General features: G+C 40.7%; 1 protein-coding gene across 1 annotated transcript in view; it reads left to right on the forward strand.

The window, feature by feature from the left end:
• LOC144689126 (nucleolar protein 4-like) overlaps positions 1-18550 on the forward strand; it is an 88144-nt gene extending 69594 nt beyond the window's left edge. The window contains exon 5 of the mRNA XM_078556265.1: positions 18389-18550. Coding sequence (XP_078412391.1) covers positions 18389-18550 — 162 coding nt within the window. The remainder of the gene's footprint in view (positions 1-18388) is intronic.
• Positions 18551-18891: the final 341 nt, after the last annotated feature.

Raw genomic sequence — 18891 nt, forward strand, 5'->3', positions numbered from 1 at the left:
CTTGATGTAGTTCCTCTAACAATCTCTTGTCTAAGCCTTGGAGGAATAATGACTCTTAAACCCCAAAAGAGACAGCCTTGATCAACATTCAGTTCATTTCTACTTGTGAAAGACTCCTGTCATTTCTCATTGTCACACTGTTCAGGCCATCAATTTATGACATAATTGAACACTTTGCTGAGCACTACATCCCTGTGAGTTTCTTCTCTAATTTCTCTGGCAGACATTGGCATGTCATTTGTGTATGTAAAGTAATTCACAACTAACACAATGGCGGAATGATTCATTCTTCATTGGAAATCTCAAAAGAATGTCCACATTAGCATGATCTGGTGACTTATGATATTTAATATCGTACTGATGGGTCATCAAAATCAATACCTAACTCTGTAGCTGTGCTGCCGCTAGAGATGGTACCAACTTTCTTGAACCAAATATGATGTTAAGGGCTAGGTGGTCAGTTAACGAGCTGAGTGTCCTACTGTACAGGTGTTTGTGGAACTTTGTAACATCATATATGATGGCTAATGGCCCTTTCCCAACTTGTGAGTAATTTTACTCAGGCTTTGTAAATGAATAAAAACAAAAAACTACTGCGGATGCTGGAAATCCAAAACAAAAACAGAATTACCTGGAAAAACTCAGCAGGTCTGGCAGCATCGGTGGAGAAGAAAAGAGTCTGTTGAAGGGTCATGTGGACTCGAAACGTTGACTCTTTTCTTCTCCACCGATGCTGCCAGACCTGCTGAGTTTTTCCAGGTAATTCTGTTTTTGCTTTGTAAATGAATGTGAAGTGTATGCTAACTCTTGCAGTGAGGCATTCCATGCTAAAACCAGTAGTCACTTGGAACAGCATCGCTAGTCAATAATTTCTTCACTTCTTCATTTGCCTCTGGCACTCTACAGTGCACTTCCAGATGAATCCATCTTTAAGCAGTTGATTCAATGGGGAAAATATGTTAGTTAAGTCAGGGATGAACTTAGAATAATACACGACAATCCCAATGAATGTTCTAAGCTCTTCTTTGTTCTCTGGTCTCTTTGCCTTCAAAATCCCCTCAACCTTCGAACTTCTCCTGGGTTAGGTAGATGGCTTCACCATTTGGTAACCCAGGTATATTACACTTGACACCATGAAGTAACAATTGTGTTTCTTTTGCTTTGATACCATACACTTGAAGTCGATCTAGGACTTTGTTCGCTTTGCATGTGTGGTTTTGAATCCCACCTTTGTTGCCATCTTTCTGTGATGATTTGGACTGGAAATAACTCACATGGAGCCTTTACTTAAATGGCCATGTTGTCACACAGCCTTTGTTCACAACTCTCAACTGAGTGGGCAGTGCCACACTATGATCAGCTCTTACAATATACTACAATGTGGAAGTCATTTGTGACTTGGATAAGAGCTGCTTTGATACTGTGGCAGGGAGAAACATGATTGATGGGATTCAAACACTGAATTCCAGGAAAGATGAACATGAATTTGAGAGTTGGGAACACATTCAAAGATTTTACATAGGAAAGGGAGGTTGGAGATGGGGCAGTAGTTTGCCAGGATGGAGGGGTCAAGGATATATTTTTTAAGAGGGGTAATGACAACCAATTTGAAGGAGATGGGGATGGTACCTGAGGAGAGATAACCATTAACAATATCGGCTAACAAGGGAACCAGGAAGGAAAGTTGAGTGGTCAGTAGCTTAAAGGGAAGAGGATCGAGAGAGCAAGAGGTTGGGTGCATGGACAAGATTTGCTCGGAGAGGGCATGAAAAGAGATAGGAGAGAGATTAGATAGTGATACAAGTTCAGGGCTAGGACAGGTGGGAGCTTTCAAGGAAATTTGGTCCGGCGGGCTAGAGGAAGGGAGGGAAATGGCAGAGGCAACTGATCAGATGGTGTCAATCTTAATGACAAAGGAATTCATGGGCTTTTTGCACAGGTTGTTGGAAATGAGCAGGAGACAGGGTAAAGAGGCTTAAGAAGACAATTTATAGTTGAGAGAAGAAGCCAGGCATTACTGTTGCATTTCAGGACAATCCTGGAATAGTGAGCAATTTTAGCAGATAAGAGCAAGATCGGATAGTGCTTTGTGTTCAGCTATATCCGATGGTCAATGGTGACTGTCCGCCATATTCATTTGGGTCTGCATCTCTTGCACTTAAGGAAGCGGATATGAGGGCTTGACCAGGGAGAACGGCCAGGGTGAGAGTGATAGCTTTAATGGAGACGAATGCATCAAAGGTGGAGGTGAGGGTGTGGTTGAGCAGATCGGTTGCTGTAGAAATGCTGTGGTGAACAGAGAGCCAAAGGCTAAAGATAAAAAGGCTAGCTGGGACTTTGAAAGTGCAGTTGCAAATGAATTGGAGTGTTTTTCCAGGAGCAGACACAGAAGGATGTAGGAAATTAAGGGATTCAGGTGACTTGAAAGTGGCTGCCACTGATATCAAGGTAGCATTCAATGGAGTATGGCATCAAGGTATCTGAGTAAAATTGGGAATCGGGGAGAAAACTCTCCACTGGCTGGAGTCATACCTAGCACAAAGGAAGATGGTTGTAGTTGTTGGGCGCCAATCACCTGAGCCCTAGGACATTTCTCAGGAGTTGCCCAAAGCAGTGTCCTAGGCCAAACCATCTTCAGCTGCTTTATCAGTGACCTTCTTTCCATCACAAGGGCAGAAATGGGGATGTAGGTTGATGAATGTGCAGTGTTCAGTTCCATTCACAACTCCTCAGATAGTGAAGCAGTCCATGCCTGCATGCAGCAAGACCTGGACAACATTCAGGCTTGGGCTGTTAAGTGGCACAACAACTTTGCACCACACAAGTGTAAGGCAATGAGCATTTCCAACAAGAGAGAACCTAACCATCTCCCCTTAACGTTCAGCAGCATTAGCATTGCTGAATTCTCCACTATCAACATCCTGGGGAACACCATTGAGCAGAAACTTAGCATTTATGTGGGTGGTCCAGTTGTGACTACAGAGGTTGGAAATTCTGCGGCAATTATCTCACCTCCTGACTCCCTAAAGCCTTTCTATTACCTACAAGATACAAATCAGGAGTGTGACGGAATACTCTCTGCTTGCCTGTATGAGAGCACTCGAACAACATTCAAGTAGCTCAACACTGTCCGGGATAAAGCCGCACACTTGACTGGCACCCCATCCACCACCTTAGACATTCACTCCTCCACCACAGGCGCACCGTGGTTGCATTGTATACTATCTACAGGATCCACTGCAGAAATTCACCAAGGCTTCTAAAATGCACCTTCCAGACCCGTAAACTCTACTACGTGGAAGATCAAGACAACAGACACATGGGAACACCACTGACTACAAGTTCTCCTCCAAGTCATACACCATCCTGACTTGGAAATATCTCACTGCTTCTTCACTGTCACTGCGTCAAAATTCTGGAACACCCTCTCTAACAGCACTGTAGGTGTACATACACCAAATGGACTGCAGAAGCTCAAGAAGGGGGCTCACCACCAGCTTGTTAGGGGCAATTAGGGAAGGACAATAAATGCTGGCATTGCCAACAACACCCACATCTTATGAATGAATAAAAAAAGAGATATGGGGATCAAGAGAGAAAGCGTAGTTGATGTTGACTATCAGTTGTGAGCCTATTGCATGGTGGAGCAGGCTTGAGGTGCCACATGGCTTATTCCTGTTCCTATTTCTTATGTTCTTAACATGATTTCAAGGCCTATTTATTCACATTCATTTACTGTTTGTGGAACCTTGTTCTATGCACAATGGCTGGTGCATCAGTTAATGCAACAACAATGTCTTCATTTCAAAAACAAAGTGTTTTAGACATCTTTAGGACATGATAGATACAACATATTTTTAAAACATTCTATGTACATTATTTGGTCTTAGTGTAAGTAAAAGAAGTAAATACGTCAATTGTTTACAAAATACCTTGTAAGTTGTGATGGGCTCCTACATATACATCATTATGGATGCACGGTTCTGGGACAAGTGGGACCTGTACAAGAAGGATGGGTTATACCTTAACAGGACTGGGACTAGTGTCCTCATGGAGAGGTTTGCTAATGCTGTTGGGGAGGGTTTAAACTAGATTGGCAGGGGGATGGAACCTGGGGGGCAATTCGGAGCACAGAGGAGAAAAACTGGCAGTGGGAAGTATTGAAGTATCAACTGATAAAAAGGATATATCAGAGAGTTGCATCAAGGTAGATAGAACACTTGGAGAGTTTGACAGAATTAGAGTAGGCAACAGTAAGACATTAGATAGGGTCAGAATAAGTGGGAAAGTGAAAGAGCCTAAATCAGGACTAATGTTCATGTATGTGAATGCATGGAGTGTGATTAGTAAAATTGGTGAACTGCAGGCACAGGTTAACAAATGGAATTATGATATTATTGCTATAACAGAGACCTGGCTCAAAGAAGGGCAGGACTGGGCGTTAAATATTCCTGGGTACAAGGTGTTTAGGAGAGACAGGAAAGGAAGAAAACGGGGAGGGAAGTGTCAATATTGGTTAAAGATAGCATTACATTACTGGGGAGAGATGATGTTCCAGAGGGATCAAGGACAGAATCTTTCTGGCTAGAGGTAAGGAATGGGAAAGGTGCAATAACATTGATTGGTGTAGTATATAAACCCCCAATTAGTGGAAGGGATGTGGAGAAACAAATTTGCAAAGAAATTACAGAGAGGTGCAAGGGTTATAAGTAATCATAATGGGGGACTTCAATTATCCAAATATAAACTGGGATAGGAATAGTACAAAAGGACAAGAGGGGCGAGAGGTCCTAAAATGTGTTCAAGATAATTTTCGACAGCAGTATGTTTCCAGTCCAACAAGAGGACATGTACTTTTGGACCTGGTTCTGGGGAATGAGTTGGCCCAAGTGGATCAAATATCAGTGGGAGAGCCTCTAGGGCACAGTGACCATTGTATCATTAGGTTTAGGTTAATCATGGAAAAGGACAGAACAATCCAGAGCAGGAATAATTAATTGGGGGAAAGCCAACTTCGATGGGATGAGAATGCATCTGAGTCGAGTGAGTTGGAATCAAATGTTGGCAGCAAAGATGGTGGCTGAACAATGGGCCACTTTCAAGGAAAAAGTATTGCAGGCAATGTCGAGGTATATTCCCTTGAAGGGGAAAGGTAGGACAAATAAATCCAGCGCACCTTGGATGACGAGAGAGATAGAGGTAAAGATGAAAAGGAAGAAGTGCGCATAGCACAGATGTCAGGTAGAAAATATAATGGAAAATCGGGCTGAATATAGAAGGGCTAGAGGGGAAATGAAGAAACAAATAAGAAAAGCAAGGAGACAGCGTGAAAAGAGGCTGGCAGCGAACAGAAAAGGGAATCCTAAGGTCTTCTATAAGCATGTAAATAATAAAAGAGTGGTAAAAGAAAGAGTAGGGCCAATTGGGGACAAAAAGGGGACTTGCATGTAGAGGCTGGAGAAATAGTGGAGGCGTTGAACAAGTGCTTTGCATCTGTCTCTACAAAGGAAGAAGTTGCTACTCAGGCTGAGGTGAGAGTGGAGGTAACTGGTACACTAGAAGAACTTGCAATCAAGAGGAAGATGGTATTGGAAAGGCTATCTTTACTTAAAATAAATAAGATACCAGGACCGGATGAGATGCATTCAAGGATACTGATGGAACTGAGAGTGGAAATTGCAGAGGCACTAGTGATAATCTTCCAGTCTTCCTTAGACACAGGGGAGGTGCCAGGGGACTGGGGAACAATGAATGTTACACCCTTGTTCAAAAAGGGTTGCAAGAATAAAGCTGGCAACTACAGGCCAGTCAGTTTGACCGCAATGGTAGGAAAACGTCTGGAAACTATAGTTTGGGACAAAATCAATAGTCACTTAGACAAGTGCAGGATAATTAAGGAAAGCCAGCATGGATTCATCAAGGGAAAATCGTGTTTAACTAACTCGCTGGAGTTTTTTGAGGAGGTAACAGAGAAGATTGATAAAGGAAACGCTGTTGATGTGGTGATTATGAATTTTTAAAAGGCATTTGATACAGTGCCACACAAAAGACTTGTGAGCAAAATACTAGGTCATGGAATAAAAGGGAAAGTAGCACTTGGGTAAGAAATTGGCTGAGTGACAGGAAACAGAGAGTAGTAATAAATGGTTGTTTTTCAGATTGAGGGGAGGTTTGTAGTGGAGTTCCTCAGGGGTCAGTGTTGGGATTCTTGCTCTTCCTGATACATATTAATGACCTAGACTGTGGTGTGCAGAGCATGATTTCAAAATTTGCAGATGATACGAAGATTGGAAATGTTGTCAACTGTGATGGGGATAGACTTGAACTTCAAAAGGACATAGACATGTTGGTCGATTGGGCAGACAAGTGGCAGATGAAGTTCAATACAGAGAAGTGTGAGGTGATTCATTTTGTCAGGAAATATATGGTGAGACAGTATAAAATAAAGGCATGTTGAGAGAGCAGTTAATAAAGCATATAGTATTTTAGGCTTCATTAATAGGGGCATTGAGTACAAGAGCAAGGAGGTCATGTTGAACTTGTCTAAGACACTAATTAGGCCTCATTGGAGTACTGCGTTCAGTTCTGGGCACCATACTAGAGGAAGGATGTGAAGGCATTGGAAAGTGTACAGAGGAGATTCACAAGAATGATTCTCGGTATGAAGAACTGTAGCTATGAGGATAGATTGGAGAGGTTGGGATGGTTTTCCCTCGAGAAAAGAAGGCTGAGAAGAGACTTGGTAGAGGTATCCAAGGTCCTGAGGGGTACGGACAGGGTAAATAGTGAGAAACTGTTCCCATTCAAGAGAACATCAAAAACTAGAGGGCACAGGTTCAAAATAATTGGAAAAAGGAGTAAATGTGATGTGAAGACATTTTTTTTAACCTAGAGGGTGGTTGGAGTCTGAAACAAACTTCCTGAAAGGGTGGTGGAGGTAGGTTAGATCGAGGTATTCAAAAGGAATTTGGATTGCTACCTGAAAAGAGAGAATGTGCAAGGTTATGGGGATAAAGCAGGGGAGTAGGACTAGGTGAAATGTTCTTTCAGAGAGCCAGTGCAGACTCAACTGGCTGAATGGCCTTCTGCACTGTAAAGGTACTGTGATACTGTGTGATACAACACAGTTGTGGATATTGTTGCTTGTGCAAAATATCTGTCTGAAAATTGACTTGCTTTGTGTTTGAATGACAGCTGATGAGTCAACATCTTATTAAAGTTTTACATTTAGGACACAACAGTAGTATAGTTCTTAATCTAATTTAGGAATTAAGTAAAATTTGTAGACCTTGGAGGTTACTGAGGGAAGGAAGGGAGGAAATTGCAGAGGCACTGGCCATAATCTTCCAATTCTCCTTCCATTAAGGGGTGATGTCAGAGGACTGCAGATTTACAAATGTTGTTCAAAAAGGAATATGCCCAATAACTGCAGGTCATCCAGTTCAACATCAGTGGTGGGAAAGCTTTTAGAAATGATATTCCAGGGCAAACATAACAGCCACTTGATTAAGGAAATCCAGCATGATTTCTTAAAGGCAAACTGTTTAACTAACTTTATTGAATTTTTTGATGAGGTTGCTGAGTGAGGGTAATGCTTGCAGTTGATCTTGTGTATATTGACTTCCAAAGGCATTTGATTAAGTGCTACAAAACAGGCTTAATTGTCAGCAAAAAGTTAAAGCCCATGGAATAAAAGGGACAGTGGCAGCATGGATACAAAGTTTGCTGAGTGACTGGAAACGGAATACTGGTGAATGGTTGTTATTTGTACTGGAGGAGGGTATACAGTGGAGATCGTCAGGGGCTGCTACTAGGATCCACTGCTTTCCTTGATCTATATTAATGACCTAGACTGGGTGTGCTGGGTATAATTTCAAAATTTGCAGATGGCTCAAAACTGGAAGTATTATGAACTGTGAGAATAGTTATAGACTTCAAGAGGGTATGACAGGCTGGTGAAATGGGCCAATTAAATTTAATGCAGAGAATTGTGAACTGATACATTTTAGGAGGAAGGATGAGGAGAGATAATGTGAAATAAAAGATACAATTTTAAAGGGGTGCAGGAGCAGAAGGACTTGAGGGTCTATGTGCACAAATCACTGAAGGTAGCAGGACATGTTAACAAAGTGGTTAATAAGGTATAAGGGATCCTGGGCTATTTTTAATTCTTGCATGGGATGTGGGCATCACTGGCAAGGCCAACATTTGTTACCCATCTCTAATTCTCCTTGAACTGAGTGGCTTACTAGGTCATTTCAGAGGACATTTAAGAGTCAACCACATTGTTATGGATCTAGAGTCACATGTAGAGCAGGTAAGGATGGTAGATTTCTTTCTCCTAAAGGGCAACAGCGAACCAGATGGGTTTTACGACAATAGTTTCATGGTCCATTTGGTTACATGGTCAGCTTTCAATTCCAGATTTATTAATTGAATTTAAACTCCACCAGCTGTCATGGTGGGTTTTGAACCCATATCCCTAGATCATTAACACCTGGTCCTCTGGATTACGAGTCCAGTGACATTAGAACAATGCCATTGTCTCCCTGTAATAAATACTTTTAAGTGGAGCAGTATGTCCAATTCTGGGCATATTCATATAAACACGTTTTTGCATGTTTGTTTTTGAATTATCATCTATTCTTTTCTTGCGACCAAATTCTTCATTGCCCCATTATAGGATTTTGAATGTAAGTAGAAAGGCTCTTGTAGAAAAGTAAAAATTAGAGCTCAGTTCATGCTCTACTCTATATATGTTGAAAACACTCCTGCCTGGAAGCCTGATTGTTGTTTTACTGTAGAATACAGTGCATGCAGAACATCAAATTTAAACTGAAAAGAAATTTCAAGTATCTAACCATTTGTCAGGTTCTACTACTAACTTTTACTTCTGTAAACTTTACCCTTCTACCTATGTTTAAACAATACTTTCGTATAAATAATGGTTTACAGTATACAACTAATATTACATTTTAATTTATGAACATAACTAGAAAATGGATTGGGGTTTGCCTGGTTTACATAAATTAATTCAATTGTTTGCTAATCCAATCTGTGCACATTAATAACTGGGAATTTGGTTGTATTTTTTGCGAGGAAAACATTCAAGTAATAACTTTCACCAGCATTGCTTCTTCAGTACATTTATGCAAGTAAGTGAAATGATTTTGTTTTAATTCCCCATTGATCATTATCAGGTGGAATCTTACCCATTGGTTCTGACCTGACAGCGATGCTTAATGGCTTTTCTTTCCCTAGTTACTACTGGTGACCGTCTTCTCTCTTTACCACACCTGCCTCTCCCCGGCCAGCCCCTGGCAACCAGACGCCCCTCCCCCCACCGGTTGCTAAGCGCGAGCCCCCTTTGCCCCCTCACTCCGAAAGCCTGGAGACTCCCCACTACGGTGGCCGCTGGCTGCCAAATGAGCCGCGCCGTACGGCGGAGTGCGTGACGTCAACGCCCGTCTCCATCCCCATCTGTCAGCTGCCGTGCCGCTCGGCTCGGCTCGGCTCTGCTCGCTCGCCTCCGTCTGTCGCCGGCTTCTCCCCCCCCCCCACCCACCTCCTTTTTTTTTCTGCCTTCACCAGGATCCCCTCCGCTCGGGACCTCCTCACGCCCCCTCAAACCGTCAGGGAGCCGCTGATCGCCCTCCTCCCTCCCTCCCTTTCCTCTCCTTTCAGAGCTCAGCCAGCGGCGCATTAGGTGAGTGCCGGCGCAGGGCGATCTTCTGGGAGAAGTGGAGTAAGTGGGAGCAGCTTTGGATCTGCCAGTGTTGTTGGGAGGGAGGGAGGGGGAGCCCTGGACTAGACTTGGCTTTAAAATGCAATGACCTGATCCATTTTGTCTAAGAAGCGCATGCTTGGCCGAAATAAAAGCTTACTTATTAAATGGCACTCTTGTCTGCAGTGGCGATCGCGCGAGGAAGTCTGATCGCTTGACAAAAATTCTGATTTTTATTTAGGAAAAATGATGTGTTTTTTTTTTAAACTATCCCCTGGTTTCTTTTGGGTGTTTCTTTTTGTTTTAAACCCTGTGACTATGCCTTAATACGGATTTTATTCCGTTTCGATCCGCGCCAGTTAAATCCTTCATAGTTTGATTAACGAAATAAAGAAGCGATAAGCGTTTCGTTCTATGTCTTCATTTCCCTTCTTATCCGTTGTACTTAGAGTACAGTCCGTGAATGCATTTAAATCGTTTTTGCCCTTCATTATCACAGCGTAAGGGCTGGTGTTTGTAGGAGTCCCGGTGACATTATTAGGTATTATCCCCCAATTCCCTTCAAAAGTTAGTCTTCCCCAATGATTGTACTGCGTTTACCAAAAGAAAACGGTATAAATCGATCAAACTGCTGCAGCCTCATCAATCCATAATTGAATATTCTTTTTGCAAATTGATTGATTCCTTGTCCACTAGCTTTTCCAAATCCGGTCCATTGCGAGGTTTTGTTAAATATATTGTCTGCATGACATTTTGCTGTATAATGGTACATCAACTTTTATACTGGCCACCCAGACAGTAGGCTACTGTAATTTATACTTGTGGTTTTGCAAGCGCTACAATGGTAATTTGTAGTGTAGAGAATGATTTTTTTTGGGAAGTGTGTGACTGATTTGATAATGAGAAACGGGTAAAGGGATTTTGTTTCAGGGAAATAAATTAGAACGCAGACTGAAAACATAAATGTTAGATTTTTAAAAATCAAAAATAAGAAGACCAAGAGTTTGCATTTCTGAAAACAGTCATCATATTAAACTAAAAAAAGGACTTAATGTATTGAAATAGCTTTTTGGACTTAGTTTCAGTGCAGTCCCTAACTTTGGATTTGGTCTCATACAGACAACTTAAAAATAGATTTTTTTCTTCTTCCAGCAATTTATATATTTTTTTCTCCAAAATCAGACTGTTAATACCAGTCACAGGATAGGTTTGTTGTTTGTTCTATACTTTGTCTCACTTTCAGACACAGCCAAGATATGGCTCTAAACAGCAAAGAGAAAACTTCTGAAAATACATTGGATTAATGCTTTATTATCCATATTCTCAGAAGGATTGAGATTTTTAGGAAGGTAGTTAATACTTGTAATGGAATACAGAGAGGGAGTGTATTTTTGCAAGCCTTGATGCAGAAAGGAAACTTGCATTTATACAGTTGTACAGTCATGTCTCGCAGGACATTTCAATACATTTCACATTCAATGAACATAAGATTCTAAGTTTCACTTATTTGAATGTGATAATGCAGTTATGCACCTAGTTTTACATCAGAAATAATATAATAATAAAGAAAAACAGCTTCTGAACCGAAGCCTTTCTAATCAGAAGGACACTGTTACTAATTGACCCAGAACTTGGTAACACGTTGTAAATGGATCTTTATTGATTTATAAATTAGCTGTAATATCTGCCTTTTTTGTATTAACTCTGAATTTTATTAGGTGTGTTACCAAGGAAAGTCCAGGTTTGTTTGCTAGGAGACCAATGTGAAAGGCCAAGGCCAATATTACAAGACTTCACCAGGTTGAAAGTAAATAGGAGAGACCAATTGAGCAACATAAAGATGTAGTAGTTAAGTGAACAAAGCTTGAGTTGTAAAATTGTAGAATACAAAAGAGGAAGTTACAAAGAGGTGTGCAGTAGCAGGGTAAGTACCAAAAAGGTAATTTGTTGTCTTTTTTGCCTCTTATGAATAAACTACTAAAACTCAGGTCTTTATTGTGGTAACATGGACCACTACAGATGATTAAATGATACAGCCTTAGAAACAAAAAGCACACCTTTGAACACCGAGTAGCTGAAAATTAGGTTAACTGTAGAAATGCTTGCTTTTCACAACTTTATTGCAGTGCTATAGAAATGAACGGAGGAAGTAAAATGGATGGAACTTGCCCTTAAACTGAACTTGCTGTTATCAGATTTTTTTTGTGTTAAGTAGGCTGTACTTAAATGTTATTAACTTGCACTGAGACTAGGAAACAAATCACTCAAACAGCGTATGCACTCTACCAATGCAGTCTTGTCATCACCTATTTATCATTAATCAGTCAGCGTCTGTTTTTCATTGTAACTGAATGCAAGTTTTTTTTGGTCCACATCTTACATTTTACAGTAGAAGAATTATTTTAATCAGGTTAATAGTCGATGGTCTAATATGTGAAATCCATGCTTGTCTTTTATTTATAGATTATCTTCTATACTACCATAAGAATGGCATCTGTGGCAAGGACTGTCACTCAAAAATTAGACTACAGCCACTCATGATGTTGCAGAATGGCAAACTAACTGAACTACTTGTTGTTTATACCATTGTCTTTTGAGATGAGTGGTTGCTATATCAAATATTGCATCTAATTCAGTGCTGCTGAGGAAGTTTAACTAGAGTTAATCAGAAAAAAATGAACTAGTACATATGTCCTCAGAGCATCTCAAAGTGCTTTGCAACCAATGAAAAAGGAAGACATGCATTTATATAGCACGTTTCATAACAATATGATGCTCCAATGTTTTACAGTCAGTGTGGACACTGTTGTAATGTAGGAATAATGGCAGCCAATTTTCAGCAAGTTTTCACAAAACAGCAAAGCGATAATGGCCAGATAATTTGTTGTCGTGATGTTGATTGAGGGTTAAGTATTGACTAAGACACCAGAGATGACTCTTCTTTGAAATAATGCCATTGCACCTTTTAAGACCAGCTGAGTGGGTAGATGGGGCCTTGGTTTAATGTCTTATTCAAACAGTGGCACCTCTGATAATGCAGCACTTCCTCAGAACTGCACTGGAGTATCTCCTATATTTTTGTGCTCAGGTGCTCGAGTGGGATTTAGATCCACAACCTTGTGGCTCAGAGGTGAGAATAGTAGCAACTGAGCCATGGCTAACACTTGACACAATGTTTACTCTTAAAAATAATACAATCTTGTTATGTCAGCAAATGAGGGAGTCAATGCACAGAGCAAAAACCCACAAAAGTGAAATAAATAACCGGTTCTTTTTTTGAGTGGTGTTGGCGTAAGGAAGAATGCCAGCTAGGATACCAGGAGAACTCTTTGCTGTTCTTCTAATAGTGTCATGGGATTATCATGTCCACTTGAACAGATGATCTTCAACTTAACATTTTGTTCAAAGAATAACACCTCCAGCAGGACTTCCTTTGTACTGTACTGAAGTGTTGGTCTATGTTTTATGCTCAGATTCTGGGGTGGACTTTGAACCTGCAACCTGACTGACTGTTGACAGATTGAAAAGATGTAAACTGTAAAGTACTATTTTTGTTCTTTTGATTGTCACATTAATCATAAAAATTGTCATCTTTCAATGTGATATTCTCACTGCCAAATAATAGTTATTAATGGTGGATGGTTTGGTTGCATTATGCCATAGCTTCTTGGAGCAACAACACATGACATCGTAAAGTGCACAATAAAGCTTTAATTCTTGGCCCCAGCTTTATTCCCTTATGCCCCACCTCAATGATTTTCAAACTTGACACTGAACCCTTCTTCGGTTGCCTTCAGCTCCACATCCACTTTGGCTGGGAGCCTTTCCCCACCTCCCACAAACATCAGACCCTTTTACCCTTACCCACCTTCACCTGGCTCCCTCCCTCTGGCCTCTTAACCTCTCTTGAACTTTTCATTGAGAACTGCCAGAGTGACATTGACTGTCTCAATTTCTCTGCCCCCCTCACTCGATCCAACCTATCCCCCTCTGAACTTGCAACACTCTATTCTATTATGTTTAGCCCAAGCATTGTCATCAAACCTGCTGTCAAGTGTGGCGCTGTTTTTGTTTGGCATACTGACCTCTAGCACAGGTCGAACACCAGCTCTCTGACACTTATTCCTGCTTCCCACTGGACCATGACCCAACCACCAACCATCAAGCCAATGTTTCCACCACTGTCACTGACCTCAAATCCTCTGCAGATCTTTCTTCTGTGGCCTTCAACCTCAGTCTCCCAACTTTGAACAGAACCATAGAAAAGTTATGACACAGAAAGAGGCCATTCAGCCCATCGTGTCTATGCCGGCTGAAAAAGAAAACATTTAAAAAAATGTTTTACTCCTACTTTCCAGCACCTGGTCTGTAGCCTTACAGGTTACAGGTGCAGATCCAGGTAACTTTTAAATTAGTTGAGGGTTTCTGCCTCCACTACCAAACCAGGCAGTGAATTCCAGGCACCCACCACCCTCTGGGTGAAGAAGGTTTTCCTCATGATTCCTCTAATCCTTTACCAATCACCCTTTGCCCACTGACAATTTCAGATCATAACCCCTGCCCCACTTTGTTTCCTTTTTCTTTGATTTTGTTGTTTTTCTCCTTTTTTTCTTACAGACAGCAGCTGTTCACGGCTTTGCCATTCACACTTCCCCTAGTTTTTGTTTCCTTACTTGGACCATTACAATTCCCTTTGGCTTTGCACCATCATTTCTTTTATTGTTCAATCTTACCTGCCTTCCACCCTATTGCAGGCCTTCTTCCCTTTCCTCTTTACTCACCCTTCCCCTTTTACTTGCTTAAAACTTATTACATCTCTAACTTAGCCCAGTTCTGATGAAAGACCATCGACCCAAAATCTCTCTCAATAGATGCCGCCTGACCTGATGAATATTTTCTGCTTTTATTTTAGCTTTAATTTGTCCTCTGCGCTGAATGTCTAATCATTCTCCAGTTTTAAGGAAATCCTAAGTGGAGCCCATGTGCTTTGTAATAAGGTTTGAGAAAATATCAAAAGAAGTGTGTGTTAGGGCATGCTGTCATGCACCTCTTATTAACCAGCTCATGATTAGCATAGAGGAGGCTTGGAAGCAGGCCATATGCGGCTCTTCTGTTACAGGACATAGATGATGTGAGAGACCATAAGGGGGAAAAATGCAAGGATAACCCTCAAAAAGGTGGGTGGTGGTATGCTGCATTTTGGTTTGAATTATCCACTAGAATTACCTTGCGTAAACAAGCTACAGAACATCACTGAGCTGTACAATAACTCATGCAATCCTAATCATTTCAAGAATTCCTGTTATGTTAATGGGAATTGTATACTAAGCATTGGACTGATTCCTAGTGAAAGTGTTAAGTACAGTACTTTTAGTGGCAACCTGCCACACAGTCTGTGTAGGGGTTTTCTCTGGCAATTTTGCTGTGAAGAATGTGACTGCTAGCTGCGAATGGACTTGTTAATGATTCCTAATAAATTGGGATGTGTGCATGTGTGCACGTATATCTGCGAGGGGCACAGTTTGCTCCTTATGGATAATGTTTTGAGGTCGACTAAGCATATTAACAGCATATTCTTGGCAACCAGCACATAGTGTATTTTGTTAGAGAAATTCTGTAGAATATAGACAGGGTGAGGAAATTGAGGACATACTGTGTCAGGTCTTTCAATACAATGTATTCAGTGTACTAAAAATATTCAGTAAGTGACTTAACTGCATAAACATATATGAGTGGCTTCAACAGGGATGGGTAAAGTTAGCTTTTTTTTTATTTTTTCTCTGCTTTATGTTCTATTGCTTGCCCCAAAATGGAATTTAATTTTACCTGTTTAAAAATTTTAAATATAACTTTCCTTGTTTACTGGATTTCACTGAAGCCAATGTGGAACTTGATGACATGATTGGATGTGACAGCAGTTTGGACATTGTTGTAATAGGCCCAGGTCTTGCAGCGTTTAATTATCTTAGGCAGTCCCTCGGGATCCAGGATGGCTTGCTTCCACACAAATTTGATGAGGTTGAGGTGGTTGATAAGTCCAATGTGTGATCTGCAGATTCTGCCAGACGCGGGCAGGTTGTACTTGAAGAGTTGGGCAGTTGAGGTGTTGGAGGTTTGTGCACTCTCTCTAGCACCTCAACTTCACCTTTGTGTGCTCCTGACGAAGTCTCTTGAATGTGTTCAGAGCCTTCCCAAATAAACTTTCTTCACTTTGGTTGGTCATAGGCCAGATACCCTCATGAGTTGGAGAGGATGTTTGATCTCTTCAGGGATGCTTTGAGGACATCCCTAAAAAGTGCTTCTACTGTCCTCATTGCCATAACTGAGCTCGGAGTAGAATGGTCGCCTCGGGACTTTGGTGTGAGGCATACGAACGACATGTTCTGCCCAGCAGAGCTGATTTTGAATGATTAGTACCTGGGCATGTTGGCTTGGAAGAGGACAATACTATTAGGTGCCTTTCATGCAACTGGATTTGAAGGATCTTGTGAAGGCACTGCTGATGGTACTTTCCTAGTACCTTGAAGTTCCTGCTGTAGATTGTACAAGTCTCCAAAGCATACAGGGATCAGTAAATCATGACTTAGTTTCAGGTTTGAGATCATGATCCTCAAACACTCCTTTCCTCAGATGGCCAAAGACTGAGCTGGCACTTTGGTGGCAATGACGAATTTCGTCATCTATGTCTGCCTTTGTCAAGGGGAGGCTCCCAAGACATGGAAAATGGTCCATGTTTTCCAGGATCTCACCAGTGATTTTGATCGATGGGGAGAGGTGTTGAGCTGTGGGAGCTGGTTGGAAGTGGACCTTTGTTTTAGTGTATAGTGGATGCCATTCAGCAATACATTGGCCATTTTATTACAATAAATTAAGAACCAAAGAGTGGGTATGGAGCTTATATATTTTTTTGCTTATATATGTTTCCACGTTTTTCTGTTTAGAAGTTTTTGGCTTTGTACAGCCTTCAACTTGGTGGAAGAGAAGAATCATGAACTTTTTCGCAATGCGTTGCCTGTATTCATTCAGCCAAATGTTGTGCTTATTTTAGAGCAAGACATATTACCCTTGGTTATTCTTTCCTCAGCCTGATGTGATCCTTTTTGTTATGTCCAGGTGAGCTCTCAGCACCAAGTTCAAAACCTGGAAAAATTACAATTGTGGTTGACAGAATGAAGGGAGACAGCCTTAGAATGCAAATCCATAAGCATGGTTGTGAACGGAGCACCTTAATCGCTGCATTATCATCTTAGCAATGAAAAGCTTTAAGATTTGATTTTTGCATATCTTAACTTTTAACTGTTACGAACGCCATTGCTCTGGAAATGGGGCTTGTGGTCTCCATTTATATACAGTCATTGTATTGCCATAGCAACCTGGGCATAAATACCACTCGAACTGAAAGGATGCATAATTTATATGAAGATTCTTGAAGTCTTTCTAACCTGTCTCTAGAGAGGCTGGCTTTCAGAACACTAATGTCTGTCATCACTTACATAGAAAAAGGAGCAATGATGGCAATAAGCAAACCAATTGAATCCTCCATGTTGTAGGCTGTAAGATACCTTTAAGATTGATTGAGTGATTGAAATTGCAGCAATTTAAACATTACACTTTTAAAATGTTTATATTATATTTATTTCTTGAAATGTAATCTGAAATGTCCCAGGTCATAAGACATCGGAGAAATATGAAAATCTGTAGCATGGTGCTATTTGTATGTTAATGTTACTCTTGAGAACATACTTCTTCAAGAATGAAGATTAAGCAATATTGCATAGGAAGGTTCTCTTTTAACCTCATAATCATGAATTATTAAAGTACTTTTTAATGTGGCGAGCAATATGTGAGAGGCAAGGAGGCATTGTGAATGGCTACTAAGTTATTTAGGCCAGCAAGTTGTTTTGATGTAGTTTGGAAGTAATCTTGTTGAAACACTGTAGAAAATGTAAAACACTTGCATGTAAATCTATTTTCTCAAATGTTGAGGTCAAAGTGGTGAGTGTTTACAGACAAAGCTGTAGTTAGCAAATATACAAATGCACATGGTTTATAAATATGCTGTCCTCTCCCTCTTCATTCTGTGCCCATTTATAATTTAGAATGCTACATTCCATTTAATTTAGAACACTTATCTTCAGTTAATTGATTTTTAGTTTTAAAATAGGAAAATTAAGTGACTTTTGGATTTATCCATATTCAACCTTGCCCAAAAGCTATCTGGATGAGTTCCTTTCAGAGAGATACTGCTCCCAGTTTATGGAGACACTGCTTCTATGAGCTGGAGAGAAACATTCTGTTCCCTACACCTAATTTACAGAAACACTGTTCCTTAAAATCTCAACCCACTCTCTGAGGCACTTTTTCTCTCACCCACCTCAATACTTCACAGAGGCACTCCATTCTCTTGATGAACAGCTTATGGCAGGTCCCAATGCTGTGTTGCTCTAAAAACCAGAATGTTTACTGCTGGCAGGAATTTTTAAGGGGTAGTGTGTGAATCCACACTCACAACACTTGGCTTTTCACCCCAGGGGATAAAAAGTGTCCGCTTGTGCATATACCGTGTACGCCTGACTATGCCATTGCACGCTGACAACATTCGGTGAAATGTACCTGGGCTTAATCACCAGATGTTGGTAGTCATGAATGAATTTTCTCTTGCAGGATGAAAGTTCGGTGAGCAGCGATGATTTTGATATGAGTGACACCACATGGATTTCAGCTGACCAGTGTGTGAACTCTGATTTAAGCCCCAGTCAAGAGGAAAGAATGCACAGCCCGCAGAATCTGCATAATCAGGAATATGGTACGTTTTCATTTAAATAATAAAATCAGTCAAGAAACTGGGATTGTTGCAACTTTTTTTTTGGTCAATTAAAATGGAAATTGTCTTTTGGCTGTAAATAAGAAACAAATAACTTGTATTTATATAACATCTTCCAGGGCGTTCCAAAGTGCTTCACAATCAATGAAGCACTTTGAATTATAGTTACTGTTGTACTGTAGGGAAATGCAGCAGCCAATTTGTAAACAGCAAGGTCCCTAAAACAGTATTGAGTTAAATGATCAGATAATCCGTCCTAATAATTTTGGTTGAGGGATAAACATTATCCAGGACGTTGGGAGAACTTCCTGCTCTTTTTCAAATAGTCCCAATGTATATTTTA

Source organism: Cetorhinus maximus, chromosome 13, assembly GCF_964194155.1.
Source record: "Cetorhinus maximus chromosome 13, sCetMax3.hap1.1, whole genome shotgun sequence".
Lineage (NCBI taxonomy): Eukaryota > Metazoa > Chordata > Chondrichthyes > Lamniformes > Cetorhinidae > Cetorhinus > Cetorhinus maximus.